Source organism: Notechis scutatus, chromosome 4, assembly GCF_049901735.1.
Source record: "Notechis scutatus isolate UNSWTSFEM ecotype Mainland chromosome 4, rNotScu1.2, whole genome shotgun sequence".
Taxonomy (NCBI): Eukaryota; Metazoa; Chordata; class Lepidosauria; order Squamata; family Elapidae; genus Notechis; species Notechis scutatus.
This window is the reverse complement of record NC_142012.1, coordinates 61,685,696-61,700,572: the sequence shown is the minus strand read 5'-3', so window position 1 is coordinate 61,700,572 and position 14,877 is coordinate 61,685,696. Positions and strand designations below refer to the sequence as shown.

The 14,877-nt window shown below is 43.0% G+C and overlaps 1 protein-coding gene across 1 annotated transcript; it reads left to right on the top strand.

Moving 5' to 3' along the window:
- Positions 1 to 3,878: 3,878 nt before the first annotated feature.
- PDCL2 (phosducin like 2) lies at positions 3,879 to 14,556 on the top strand. The gene is made up of 6 exons (XM_087962605.1): positions 3,879 to 3,887; positions 4,974 to 5,094; positions 8,326 to 8,416; positions 9,443 to 9,586; positions 12,775 to 12,983; positions 14,435 to 14,556. The coding sequence occupies exons 1-6, from the start codon at positions 3,879 to 3,881 to the stop codon at positions 14,554 to 14,556; spliced, it is 696 nt and encodes a 231-aa protein (XP_087818731.1).
- Positions 14,557 to 14,877: the final 321 nt, after the last annotated feature.

The following is a 14,877-nucleotide window of genomic DNA, read 5'->3' as shown; positions in this document are numbered from 1 at the left end:
TGTATCTTAAACATAACATTTATCCACATGTGCCACACAGTTTGTGCTTGTAATCTTCATCAGATTAGCCTAATAGGTTGATATCAGTGGAAGGAAATAAGTGTGGAATCCATGATGCTACAATAAAGTGCCTTTGTTCATTTGTTTTTGTGCTTTTCTTACTATTGGCTCACCCTACGGATTACCTCTACCACTTGCAGAGAAGAAACTGATAGGACAGAGACTGGAATATCAGTGTGCTGAATTCATAAACTGTTAAGTTCGGAAGGACGGATTTCAGAGACGAGAGACTCGGGTTCAGTAACAACAGCTCTTTATTAATAGGCTAGATCAGACTCAGAAGGTAGCAGCCACGGCAGCTCTTTTATAGAGCTTGCCGAGGCTTGGTGGCCAATGACATCGCTTTGAGTCTCCCGCGCTTGGTTTTAACCAATCGCGGCAGACTCTTAGCGAGCCAATCATAAACACCCAGGCTGACCAATCAGGTAGCGGTTAACACAGACCAATAGGAATGCAGGGTTTCAAGCCTGCTAATATGGAACATAAACTATCCAAGTATTACCCATTTCCTTTGTTGCTTTGTCTATGCCTGTGTATTACATTGACTCCTTTTTTTTATATCTATGGTAAAAGGTGTTTCACAATTCATAGAATAACAGAACAAAATCACAGAGTTGGAAATGGATCTTAGATATCTTCTAGTCCAACCCCTGCTTAGGTGGGAAGCCCTATAATTTCAGACAAGTGGCTGTCAATCTTCATAAAAGCGTCCTGTGTTGGAGCATTCACAACTTCCTGAGACAAACTGAAAAGGTTGCAAATGGACATTGAAGGCCATGCCCAGTGCAGGAATCCACTGCTATGGACCTTCTACTGGCTCCTCCCACATTCTGAAGCAGTTGGTTGGTTGGTTATTCAGCTGAAAGCCCAAGAAGATGTAAGCTGGTGGCATCTGAGCTCAGTGTTGGGGTATCCCCTTGGCAGCTCCTAAGCATCATGCAGGTCAGAGCTAAAACAATATATAGTATGTTTACTCTGTACCAAGTATATTCACTTTTACCTGTAGGTAGCAGTTGACTCAAATAAAAATGGAAAAGTTTTTTTATTTCTGGGCTGTTCACAATGAAAATAGAGTAGGACATGAAGTCTTGCTTGTTTTGACCCAAGTTAAGCTCATTGGAACTTGCCACAAAAGGACTATTAGATGTGGTTTGGGAAAGGAAACTGCCCTGAAACAGCACGGAGAAGAAAAAAGTGAGATTATTAAGCAGCAAGGTCTATCAGTTGTAATTTAAAATTGCACTGCGCAAGGGTAAATGCACCTGATGATGGGAGGAAAGGCTGCAGTAGTTCTAGAAACGAAATATGAAAGCAAACATTAATAGTTGCTAAAGTGTATTGAATTATAGTAGGCCTACTCTATGCTGCCGAAATCCAGAGATCCATTAAAGACAAATATTTTGGGTAGACTTCATATGGTTCATTTAGATTTGTCTTACAGGGATGCATGAATTCAGCTATGGTGGATTTGTTAACCATGCTTGACAACTTACTCTACTGTATGAGCTGCATTAATTGCATTTGCTATCAAAACCAAAATTAAGGAATCATAGCTTTGTTTGATGTACAAACTCTTCTGAATAAAAAGTAGTGGGAAGGAAAGAACCGTTATCGCATATGTCACTTTAGATCAGCATTTTTCTAACTTGCCAAATTTACAATGTGTGGACTTCAACACCCAGGATTCCCCAGCCAACCAAATTAACGTCAACAAGTTTGCAAAACACTGTTTTAGATGAAGAAGGCAAAGCATAAATATATATATGAAGAACAAAGCAAACGGTGACTGAACCAATAACTAATATTTTTTTAAAAGACACCCAGGTTCAAGTTTGTCTACAAACCTGTCTCTTAACTCCAATGGATTAAATTCTGTGAGAAATGAAAAATAAAGACACTTATGGGCATCCTATGTTGAAAATGTGTTTCTACACAAGCCGTAACAGATAAACACTTGCAGAAGTGAGTAATACTAGAGCCCTTTGGACAATTACGTAATTTTATGACTGTATATTTTGTCTCTAAACATTCCTCACGAGTCTTAAAATATTTAAATAAATAAGGGCATATTATTTATATTACAAAACTATCATAGTGTTATTAGGCCTCAAGGCTCCTGTATCTCAGTACTGGAAATCCTACTTTTATGAGAATGTTGAAAATTCAGTTAGAAATCTTCCATCTTTTTAAAGAATGATAAATTCAAGATTCCGGAATGTGACAACTAACGTAATTTTAAACAGTAAGTTTAAAATTGTACTGCAGACACATGCACCCATTATTAAAAATTTTATTTATCTATTATTAAAATTATTAAAATTATCTTTTACAAATAATAGTATTTATCTTTATTTATCTTTATAAAACTAGTAAGCTATGGCTGGCTGGGGAATTCTGGGAATCGAAGTCCATGCATCTTGAAATTGCCACACCAAAGACCATATATTTTCTACACTTAATTTGACCAAAAATGGCCCATCATATACCCAAAACAGTAAGGGACTCCAAATAAAATATTTTGGATCAGCTGTATCTTGCCCAACTTTAAATCTTCATTTTGTTTTCAAGACAATGGTACTTTGACATATGCTGATTTGATCAGCAGTGTTTTAGTAGCAACTCAGATTAAGAATGATTTATTCTGAGCAATCCCATGATGACCCAGGGAGTGGCATAAAAGCAACAAAGTCACAAAAGTAGGTAAAGTCCCTTTAATACCTCCAACTTGGCCTCCAATGTCTAGTTATCATTGGCTGGAAAAAAAACTCTCCCAAGAACAGTTTTTAAAGGGAAGAAATTCAGTCCAAACTCAAAGTACATAGAGATTATAAAAAAAAGAAACACAAACCACGCTGCAGCAATTAACGAGACAGGGCAGGATAAGGAATTGCAGACTTCAAAAGACAATGAAATACAGTTGGGAGGACGCCAGAACCCAGACAAGACTTGACAAACAAAGATTAATTCACGCTTTGCTTCCAGCAAGGTGCTGTGCGCAAACACCCTTTTTAAATCCTGTTTTCCCAGCTGCAGCTAATGAAGGGAATCAGGGCCCTTTTCTCCCCCATAACCCACGTAACTCACGTTGCTCCCTTATCCATTCCTCCCTGCGTGCCCTAGGATGAAGAGGAGGTGGCCCTGGGTCTTCCTCTGAATGCCCAGCCGGACTATGCCCTTCCCCAGTTTCCTCCACAGCCACTGGAGCCACACTCCCACTCCTTGTCAGCTGTTTGACCTCCTCCTCGGAATCAGATTCCAACAGGGGCATGACAAGTCCATGCATGGAATACTCTGAGAAATGAACAGGGAACATGAAATAATTTACGTTAAATGTATAACAAGATAAGTTAGCCAAAGTTCAGGTCCCTTGTATTATATTTACAGTATTGTGAGCCAAAATGTATTCCCTTGGTGTCTCAATGACTTACCTATCCTCTGGGGAAAATATTTTAGGATTCAAGAGTTGTAAGAAAATTGATTTGAGAGTCTAGAATGCACCATCAATGATTGTATATTTACCAGGACATTGATGCCCATGGACCAGTGGTGGGATTCAAATTTTTTCACTACCGGTTCTGTGGGCGTGGCAGGGGAAGGATACTGTAAAATCTCCAGTCAGAGGTGGTATTTGCCGGTTCTCCGAACTACTCAAAATTTCTGCTACCGGTTCTCCAGAACTGGTCAGAAACTGCTGAATACCCACCTCTGCCATGGACACCATATTGGCTACTCCTGCTTTAGAAAGTTAAGAACAATGTCTTGAAAGTCACCTGGAAAATATATGCAATCAATATCTAAGTACATATAATTTAGCCGGAATGATCCCGGTATTGATCAACCAACTGAAGTTTCTAAATAGATTTCATATCAAATTTAGAAGTATAAATCAGTGGAAGAAAGTCAATTCATGTTGGAGAGAAGCAGAAAAGTGTCGAATGAACAACAACAAATTGAAAACCTTTGGGACAAAATGCTGCTTTCATTTACTCATCACCTCTTACCTGGATAGCAAAAATTCAGTTTGCCTGCCACTGTTCCTATTGCTGTCTTTTGTAGGAAAGATTGTTCAGCGATGATGATGATGATGATGATGATGATGATGATGATGATGATGATGATGATGAGAGTGGCATTGTTACAGTAGCCAGGAGACCACAATGCTATTGCAGAGTAGTAGTTTGGTTTGCCAAGGTACCCGCCCTGTTATAGGAAATGCTTGCGTGCTTCCCAAGGTGCGCCACAAGGAGGTGAGCTGACTCCAACCCTAGAGAAAGATGAGTAGCTCTTCCTGCAACATCACCCAAGACCCCCTCCGTACCTGGAGCGGCCTCGTAAACAAGCATCACAACCGGGAAGGTTCAGAGCCAACAGGAGGTTCAGAGCCAACAGGTTCAGAGCCAACAGGAATCTGACTACCCGCACAGAGCAACCAGCTCATCTCCCCACTAAGTGTACCTATCTATCTACTTGCATAGAACATGCTTTCAAATTACTGGTATTAGATGGACAGAAGCAGAGGCAAGGGACAGGCGCTCACCCCGCCATGCAGTGCTAGGGCTCGAACCTCAGGAGCTGAGATTATCTCCAGCATCATTAAACAACTGAGCCACCGGGCCTCCTGTTTGGCAGTTAAATAGCTATCTTATTTGAGGGTGGGGGGAGGTTGACTTCTTTCACCTTAAAATTCTCTAGAGAATTTCTAGGGAATGAATGGAGAAGGGAAGGCGATGCTGTCAATTAAAACCTAACAAGGCCATTCATTTCTGGCCTTCTGATTTATGGACCTCTGGATCTCTGAAAGGATTCTAATGAAGAGGAAGTGATTAAAAAAAAAAAAAACTTCTGTTGTCCAAGTAGAGGGGAGATGATTGCATGCTGTAACTTAGTGATATCTGGGACTTCTCTTCACGAAGGATCCAAATGAGGACACGGAATGGAATGACATATTAAGAGATTTTGGGATTCTGCCTCCAAAAGAAGAGGTTAAGGATGAAATTGAAGAAATGGTTTTACGTTTACAAAAGGAAGCAGAAGGTAAGGGCCCGGCTTTCATCAGTTATTAAAATTAACTTCCTCTCATCTTTGTAGCAAATTAAGCACTTTAATATGATATGTAGATAATACAGACTTTCTTCAAAAAGCAAGGGGAAGCTGCTGCCTTGGGCCTCACACCTGTGCCCCGCTGTTCCTTTCACCAACACGGTCGCCGTAGGTAGGCCTTCCATAGCTAAACTCCCAAAATTAAAATGTCTGCAACATGATTTTTTTCTTTCCTATCATAATTAGTAATCTTCTAGTTCTTGCCAGCCAGATATATAACCAAGAGGTTTCATTAGACTAGACCAGCGGTCGCCAACTGGAGGGCCGCGGCCCACTGGTGGGCCATGATAAAATTTTGGTGGGCCACAGAGAAATCTCACCCCCAGAGCACCCCCCAAAGAAATTAATCAAGGCTGTGCAGAAACGCAAGGCTGCTCAGCCCACATGGCCCACGGGAACCCTCCCCACCCACTCACTCCTTACTTGGCAAACTTGCCTGCTAAATAACTATTTTTCCTTTTTCCGACCATCATCTGTTCTGCTGTGCTGGGAGATTTAGATTAGCTAGAAAGTAGGAAATGGTTGGATTTCTTGCTTTCTAGCTAGTCTTTAGATCTTCAGCTCTGCTTTTAAGCACAGCCGAACCTCCCTTAGGAATGAAAGTTCTATTATTCAGTGCAGACTCACGGCAAGCAAATTTGAGAGACTGAGCTAGCCGATGGCAGATAGATAGATCACTGAATGATTCTGTGAGCAACTCAATCTGCCTGCCTGCTTTGCCTGATTTGGGGTAGAAGTTGCTCTTTTTTAAATAAAAAATTCAATATTTATATAAATATTTATAATATTTAAATACCAGCCATGCCCAGCCACTCACATGACTACCAAGCCACACCCACAAATTAGACCACACCCACAGAACCAGTTAGTGGTCCCTGGGATTTAAAATTATGAGTTTGGTGGTCCCTGAGGTCCAAAAGGTTGACGAACCCTGGACTAGACATACCCAGTTCCTGCAACCGTTCTTCATATGTTTTAGAATTTCATTGAGGGCCTCATCAGGGTTTTGTCTGACCTCGGGGAGGGGGGCGGATGGGCGTGACTGGGATGGGTGTGGTCAGCTCAACATCACTTGTGCCGGGGGTGCCTGTGGTTGCCTGAGGGGCTCTGCCAGAGAAAATAGGTTCCCGAGCTCTGTTTTCAGCTGCAATGGTCACCTGCAACCCTCTGCCAGAGAAAATGAAGCTCAGAAGGGCTTCCTGAGCTCCGTTTTCACTGGCAGAGGCACCGTGGGCTGGTCCTTTGCCGTTTCCAGGTTGGTGCCATGGGCCAGATCTATGCATCCTGTGGGCCAGATCCAGCCTGCGGCAGAGGTGGGTATTCAGCAGGTTCTGACCAGTTCTGGAGAACCGGTAGTGGAAATTTTGAGTAGTTCGGAGAATCGGCAAATCCCACCTCTGACTGGAGACTTTACGGTATCCTTCCCCTGCCGCGCCCACCAAGCCATGCCCACAGAACCGGTAGTAAAAAAAATTGAATCCCACCACTGGCCTGTGGGCCTTGAGTTTGACACCTCTGCTATAGGTAAAGGAAAGACAATGTCTCCAGGAGGAAAGGGAATCTTGGAAACAGAGAATATTTGAATCTGAAGCTTTTCACACATAGCCTGACATTCCTCCATCCCTCAGCCTTTCAACCATGAGCCATTTTACGTCAGGACTTCATTGAATTAACTAGCATCTCCACAGTTCACAGAAGAGAGCTCAGATTCGAAGCTGGCAAAATAGTAATTTTGCCCGCAGAGGCCATTTCATATGTTACTTCTGAAAATGAGATTTAAAGGTGAGGTCCTTGGCATGACTTCATCAAACTACTCCTAAAACTAAAATCTTATGGTATCTCTGGACAACTGCATAACTGGATAGAAGCATTCCTGTCAAACAGACAACAAATGGTCAAAATTGGGAGCGTCCTATCAAATTCTGTACCTGTCAACAGTGGTGTCCCCCAAGGCAGTGTTCTAGGATCAACTCTCTTCATACTCTACATAAATGACCTCTGTGATCATATTAAGAGCAACTGTGTCCTCTTTGCTGATGATGTAAAGCTGTTCAATACCACAGACAATACTGCTACCCTTCAAAAAGATCTCGACTATGTATCAGAATGGTCAAACAAATGGCAACTTCAAATCTCAACAAATAAATGCTCTGTCTTACATATTGGCAAAAAAAAATCAGAAAATAAAATACAAGCTGAATAGTCAAGACCTTGTTGATGATCCAAGCTCTGTAAAGGACCTTGGAATACTCATCTCTAATGATCTAAGTGCTAGAGCCCACCATAACTATATAGCCAAAAAGGCATTAAGAGATGTTAACCTAATCCTACGTAGCTTTTTCTCTGGTAATAGCACACTACTAACTAGAGCATACAAAACATTTGCTAGACCAATACTCGAATACAGCTCATCAGTCTGGAACCCACATTACATATCTGATATTAGCACAGTTGAGAAAGTCCAGAAATATTTCACAAGAAGAGTTTTCCACTCCTCTACTTGTTGCAGAATACCTTATGCCACCAGACTTGAAATTCTACCTAGAAAACCTTGAATTACGCTATCTTCGGTCTGATTTAAGTATGGTATATAAAATCATACATTGCAATGACTTACCTGTCAATGAATTCTTCAGCTTCATCCATAACAACACAAGAGCACACAATAGATACAAACTCAAGGTTAACCGCACCAAACTTGATTGCAGGAAATACGACTTCAAGCAGCAGAGTGGTCAATGTCTGGAATACTCTACCTGACTCTGTGGTTTCTTCCCCAAACCCCAAAAGCTTTAACCTTAGACTGTCTACTATTGACCTCACCCCTTTCCTAAGAGGTCTGTAGGGGGCGTGCATAAGCGCACCAACGTGCCTACCATCCCTGTCCTATTGTTTCTTTTATTTGTCTTATATGTACCCATTTCATGTATTCATAACTACATATATACGTATACCTATTATCTTGCAAGCGATTGACAAATCAAAATAAATGAAAAATAAAATAAATGAATAAAAATAAATAAGTTTCCCTTTTAAATCTCGAGAGAGAGAAAAAAGTTTTGATTTGTTATCCACTTCTTTCCCAGAAATATTTAAACTGGGGCATTTTGTAGTAGCCTTTGGTTAGATTCAAATAACTGTTTCTCTCCCTTTCTTTTTTTCTAGTGAAACCTTATGAAAAAATGAATCTGAAGCAACTGAAAGGAGCCGAAGACGATTTTGATGAGGAAGATTTAAAAGCGGTTGAAATGTACAGGTATGTCCAATTCTAAGGAACAGGTGCAATGACCCCAGTGAGGGGAAATAGATATTTCCCTGTCGATAAACAAATCATCTTCATCATCTCAACTTTTAAATGTTAGAAATGCCTTTAAATACATGGAAGGTTAGTTCTTGGGTTAACAAATAGTCAAGCAACAGGCGCCATCTACAGTTCTTACGTTCAAAAATCAATTTTCACTGAATCCCCATCTAAATAATGTATGTACCTGTTAGTTCAAATTTAGTGACTACGTATTGTTCTCGTGAGTACTCTTAACCTGAGTATGTCCTCTTTCTGTACTGCTTGCCTCTCATCTTTCGAGTTTTCCAAATTTCTGGGATGTTACTCAAGGGAAGTTTTATTTATCCTTAGTATAATCCCTCAAATAAGAAAAGCCAAGCAACTGGAATTTTTTTCTTGCACATAATTATGCATACATCAAATCTGAAATAAAACTCTATAAGGTTCTGTGCTCACATGGGGCTGCAGCCTAGATTTGAGTTATATTACTTTCCCTTTCATTTTGGAATGCAACTACATACAATTCTTCTATATTTTACATCTGTTTTTGTGATTGATACAATAACAAAATACCTTACCCCTCAGAGGTGGGTATTCAGCAGGTTCTGACCAGTTCTGGAGAACCGGTAGTGGAAATTTTGAGTAGTTCAGAGAACTGGCAAAAAGCACCTCTGACTGGCCCCGCCCCCATCTATTCCCCGTCTCCCAAATCCCAGCTGATTGGCTGGGTCTTCTTTGGTTGCCCTGCCCAGGAGAACGGAGCTGGAAAGCAGGTTAGCGGAGTGAGGGAGGGAATGGGATTTTTCAGTATCCTTCCCCTGGAGTAAGGTGGAAATTGAGATTTTGCAGTATCCTTCTCCTGCCATGCCCACCAAGCCACGCCCACCAAGCCACGCCCACAGAACCAGTAGTAAAATTGTTTGAATACCCCTATATTTTCACGGTCTCTCATCTCAATTTTGCTAACGGTTATGATACGAAAGGTTTCCGTTAAATTAGGAAACAACGTTTGGCAGAGTTAAAAGCTCTACAAAAGAGACAAAGATTTGGAGAACTGAATGAAATTGCTGGGAATCAGTATGTGAAGGAAGTCACAAATGCGCCAAAGGATGTGTGGGTTGTCATCCATCTTTATAATGCAAGGTAAGAGAGGAGTGTGTGTGTGTGTGTGTGTGTGTGTGTGTGTTAGAACATTTATACCAGGGGTGGGATTCAAAAATCCCAGCAACCGGTTTGCCGCCCGGTTGCGGGGTGGGCGTGGCCAAGATGGGCGTGGCCTACCGGAACTTCCTGTTTCTAGCTTCCAGTGGGCCTCCAGAGCTGGGAGAGGCCGTTTTTGCACTCCCAAGTGTCCAGAGGTCTACCCCGAGCCTCTGGGAGGGTGAAAACAGCCTCCCCCAGCCTCTGGAGGCCCACCGGAAGCCGGAAATAGGTTTGTTTTGCCACTGATGGTTTTATGTTTTTAGGTATTGTTTGTATATGTTTGTCTTAAAAAAAATAAAAACTTTAAAAAAAGAAAAAGAAAACGGGCCACGTAGAAACTCTTGGGAGGGGAGGGGCCAACCGGTTGGTTGAAATACTGGCTCAGCGAACCAGCTGTAACTTTAACATCCGGTTCCGAACTGGTAGAATCCTACCCCTGATTTATACTGTAAATACAGTAAGTCTCTTCACACCCTGATGTCATTTGGCTACTAGAAAGGCATGCAGTCTTGGGACACACTCATTCCCTGTTCTCCCAATTTACTTTCTGGTGCATCTCCAAATCTTATCCGGAGAGGTGGAGGAACCTCCTAAGAGGATCAAACTCATGGCCCACAGGCCGAATGCATCACTTGCTGGCCCTGCCCCCACCCAGTTAGCAAAGGGGGGGAAAGTCCCAATATGTCACGTGACGCCGTCCTGGAGCCCTGAGTTTGATACCCCCAGATCTAAAGCATTGTAGTTCTCCACCGTGGGCTAGCTGGGGTGGTGGTGAGAGCCGGCATACCCTGTTTTCAGGGGTGGGATTCAAATTTTTTTAACAAGGAGTCTTGTGGGCATGGCTTAGGTAGCGGGCATGGCTTGGTGGTGATGTGACTGGGTGGACGTGGCTTGGTGGTCATGTTATTGGATGTGGCCAACTCAATATCACTCACATCGAGGCACGCATCTCCTCGCCTGGCCTCTCATGACTGTGGGGATGCTGCAACAGTCATAAGTGTGAAAAATGGCCATAAGTCACTTTTTTCAGTGCCATTGTAACTTTGAATGGTCACTCCACACAAGCAAAGTACCAGCAAAGGAGGGGAAAAAACTCCAGAGATGTTCCTGAGACAGGAAGTCTAGTCCTGCCAAGAATGTAATAAGGGTTAACGGAGAGGCAGTTTCTGTAAGCAACACCAGAATGTTTCCTTCCTGCCTTCCTTACAGGATTAGGCCAGTAATTTCTTCTAACAACCGATTCTCCGAACTGCTTAGAATGTTAACAACCAGTTCTAGAGAATAGGTGCAAACTGGTAGAATCCCACCCCTGCCTGTTTTCAGCCTGGATGGCCTTGTGCAACACTCTGTCAGCCAAAATGATCTAGCGCAGGGGTGTCAAACTCAAGGCCTGTGGGTTCGATCCAGCCCACAAGGTGCTTAAATCTGGCCTACAGGGCTGGCCTGGAAATAGCAAAGGACCGGCCTGTGGTACCCCTGGCAGCCAAAACAGGGTGCCTCCTTTTCAGCCTGGACAGCCTCCTGTAGCAGTCTTCTGGCCAAAATTGGATGCAGGGGGCACATGTGGTCCCTCCCCGTGCCCTGTTTTGGCTGGAAGAGTGTTGCAGAAAGCCATCAAGGCCGAAAACAGGGCGCACTAGCAGAGTGCTGCAGGAGGCGTCTGTCTCGTCTCCTCCCCCCTGCCCATTCCATGGAGGAAAACTACAATGCTTATCCAGCCCTTGAAGAAATCCACTTTGACACGCCTGATCTAGAGGCTTCATAGAGATGCTTTTGAGCCCCCTTCTCAGAGAGAGAGGGGGAAAGAGAGATTTGATCTAACCTTGAAGGCTGGTGATTTTCTTTCTCTTTCTCTCTCCTTCTCTCCTTCACACCCCCCACAGGCAGCCCCATTCCTAGCCTGCTTTTCAGCTTCGTTCTCAGGTGTCATGCAAGGAAAGCAGCAGAAGTCTTTCTTTCGCTCTCCCTCAAATTCCGCCAGAAATGAGTCTTTGCCGGTGCAGCTTCTTGGAGCAGGATGCCTTGCGGCAGGGTTGGGATTCAAATTTTTTAACAAAAACGGTTCTGTGGGCGTGGCTTAGGTGGTGGGCTTCGCTTGGTGGTCATGTGACTGGGTGGATGTGGCTTGGTGGTCATGCTATTGTTTGGCCGTGGCCAACTCAATATCACTCACATCGAGGCACGCATCTCCTCGCCTGGCCTCTCATGACTGTGGGGATGCTGCAATCGTTGTCAGTGTGAAAAAGGGTCATAAGTCACTTCTTTCAGTGCCTTATTCAGTGCCTTCAGTGTAACTTTGAATGGTCACTCCACACAAGCAAAGTACCAGCAAAGGAGGGGGGGAAAAAACTCCAGAAAAGTTCCAGAGACAGGAAGTCTAGTCCTGCCAAGAACGTAATAAGGGTTAACAGAGAGGCAGTTTCTATAAGCAACATCAGAATGTTTCCTTCCTGCCTTCCTTACAGGATTAGACCAGTAATTTCTTCTAACAACCGGTTCTCCGAACTGCTTAGAATGTTAACAACCGGTTCTAGCGAATAGGTGCGAACCTGTAGAATCCCACCCCTGCCTTGCAGGGTCCCAAAGACTCATTTCTGGCAGAGGTTGGGGGAGAGAAAGAAAGACTTTTGCTGCTTTCCTTGTGTGCAGCCAAAAGCAGAAGAAGAAAGAAGCGGAAGAAGCAACCCAGTGGCCAGACAAGTTTCCCCTGCCCTTTCCCCTCTCCCTTCACTACCTCGTGTTGTTCCTCATGCAATCGACGTTCCCGCGGGCCATGTGGGCAGTGCAACCTTGTGTCCCCCTGCAGCCTGGATTAATTGCTTTGGGGGGGGGTGCTCTGGGGGTGACATTTCTCTGCGGACCACCAAAATTTTATTGTGGACCACCACTGCTGTAAACCACTTAAAGAAGGCTGTAAAGCACTATGAAGTGATATATAAGTATAAGTGTTATTGCTATTACAAAATGACATCTGAAATCAGACTAACATATTTATAAACTTGCATATGTGGATTTATAAGCAATTGACAGAGTTTTTAATAATCCATCATTTTCAGATTCATTATAACAAAGTTTATTATTATATATTTCCACTGAAGATTAATAATCAAATTCTTTTCCTCTTTTAGTATTCCAATGTGTGCGTTGGTTAATAGATACCTCAGCCTGCTGGCCATAAAATTTCCAGAAACTAAGTTTGTGAAAGCCATTGCCAAGAGCTGTATTGAAAATTATCACGATAATTGCTTGCCTACAATATTTGTCTATAAGGACGGTAAAATTGAAGGCAAGTTAATTGGAGTTGTGGAGTTTGGTGGAACAGCACTTACGGTAGAAGGTAATATATATGTATATATGTATATATATATTTAAATACATTAGTGAACTGGAGGATTATACACAGAGTCAATGCAATGTAGTGGTTAAACTGAAACCTGGGTTCAAGTCTACTCATAGTCACAGAAGCTCACTTTGTGATTTGGGGTCAGCCAATCTCTCTATCAGATTCACTTACCAAACTTTGCTCTTGTGGGGATAAATGAAAAGAGAAATCTCCATATAAGTTGCTTTGAATTCCTGGAGGAACAGTGGGAAACAAGCAGTGAGAACCTGTACAAGTAGTCTTCGACTTAGGACCAACAGTTTCTGTTGTTAAGTGTGAGACCTTTGTTGAGCGAATCTTGTGTCATTTTGCAACTTTGCTTGCAATGGTTCTTAAGTGAATCACTGCAATTATTAAATTAGTAACCCGTTTGTTCAGTGAATCTGGCTTCCCCATTGATTTTGCTTGTCAGAATTTTGCAAAAGGACTATCGCATGACCCTGGGACATGGCAACCGTCATAAATATGAGTCTGTTGCCAAGCATCTGAATTTTGGTCATGTATCCCTGTGGAAAATGGTCATAAATCCCCTTTTTCAGTGCCGTTGTAACTTCAAATGGTCACGAAATGAATTGTTGTAAGTCAAGGCCTACCTGTAGTCAGGGGTGGGATTCTACCAGTTTGGATGTTAAATTTGCATCTGGTTCACTGAACCGGTAGTTGAACCAACGGACAGGCCCTGCCCTGCCCCGCCCCGTCCCGTCCACTCCTCCCCACACCTCCCACGAGTCTCCGCGTGGCCCATTTTCGATGCAGGCTCTGGGAGGTGGGAAAACGTGCCTTCCGGAACTACCGCAAGTCCAGAAACGGGCCTGTTTCTGGCTTCCAGAGGGCCTCCGGAGCCTGGGGGAGGCCATTTTCACCCTCCCAGTAGCCCAAAGGAAGCCTCTTGGGAAGGCGAAAAACCACCCTCCTGGACGTTCTGGTAGGCCATGCCCACCATGGCCACACCCACCCAGCAATTGGGCAGTGAACCGGTTGCTGGGATTTTTGAATCCCACCCTTGCCTGTAGTGGCCAAGGCGCTAAAACAGGAGATTGCAAATTTGAGGCCTCCTTTGTGCATGAAAGCTGACTGGGTGACTTTAAGGCAGTCACACTCTCTTGAGCCCAATTACCTCAGAAAATCACTGTTGTGGAAAATAAAAGGCAGGAGAATTAGGTATGTTCGCACGCTGTGTTATATGTAAAACGGTAGGATAAATGTATAGTAATAAATCTAACAAACTTATAAGGTTCCTTTAAGCTTTTAGTCCTACCTGACAACCTTATGCATTCCATGCTAGGTTCCATCAGGTGGGAGAAATGATACCTCTGAGTGAAAGTGTGCATTACCAGTGATAAAACGTTATGCGTGTTATTAGCAGTTTCTCTTTCCATTTCTCTGAATAGGTTTTGTTGTTTCAGATCTTGAATGGAAGTTGGCAGAATTTGGTGCTATAAAAACGGATTTAGAAGAAAACCCCAGAAAAGGTATTAAGGACATGATGATGTCCTCACTTAGAAAGGCTTCTATAGATGATAACTAGAGTACGAAGAGACAAGTGCTGCTATAACTATGTGGTCAAATTAATTTGCAATTGTACCATTTGCTGTACTGTCAACACTCTAATATAAATGCTTTCTGCTTGAGTCTAAAATGTGGTGTTCTGCCCTCATTCTACTCTTGTGTTGGAAGAAATATCCATCTGGTTCAGTTCCAAGCGGGGAGAAGGGTCCTCTCATTCACACACACAGGCCTACACACATTTCCGCCTTTTTCTGGGCTCTAAAAGTTAAAATTTAGAAGTACTCACCTTCTTTCCAAGCAGCCTTTGAGCTCTCAACACTCAAAACCCCTTTAAAATCCT

Bases quoted from the DNA above. Each gene is read 5' to 3' on its own strand.
- PDCL2 (XM_087962605.1), top strand. The intron at 5,095-8,325 runs GTAAGGGCCCGG...CTTTTTTTCTAG, and splicing joins TTTACAAAAGGAAGCAGAAG to TGAAACCTTATGAAAAAATG. The intron at 9,587-12,774 runs GTAAGAGAGGAG...TTCCTCTTTTAG, and splicing joins ATCCATCTTTATAATGCAAG to TATTCCAATGTGTGCGTTGG.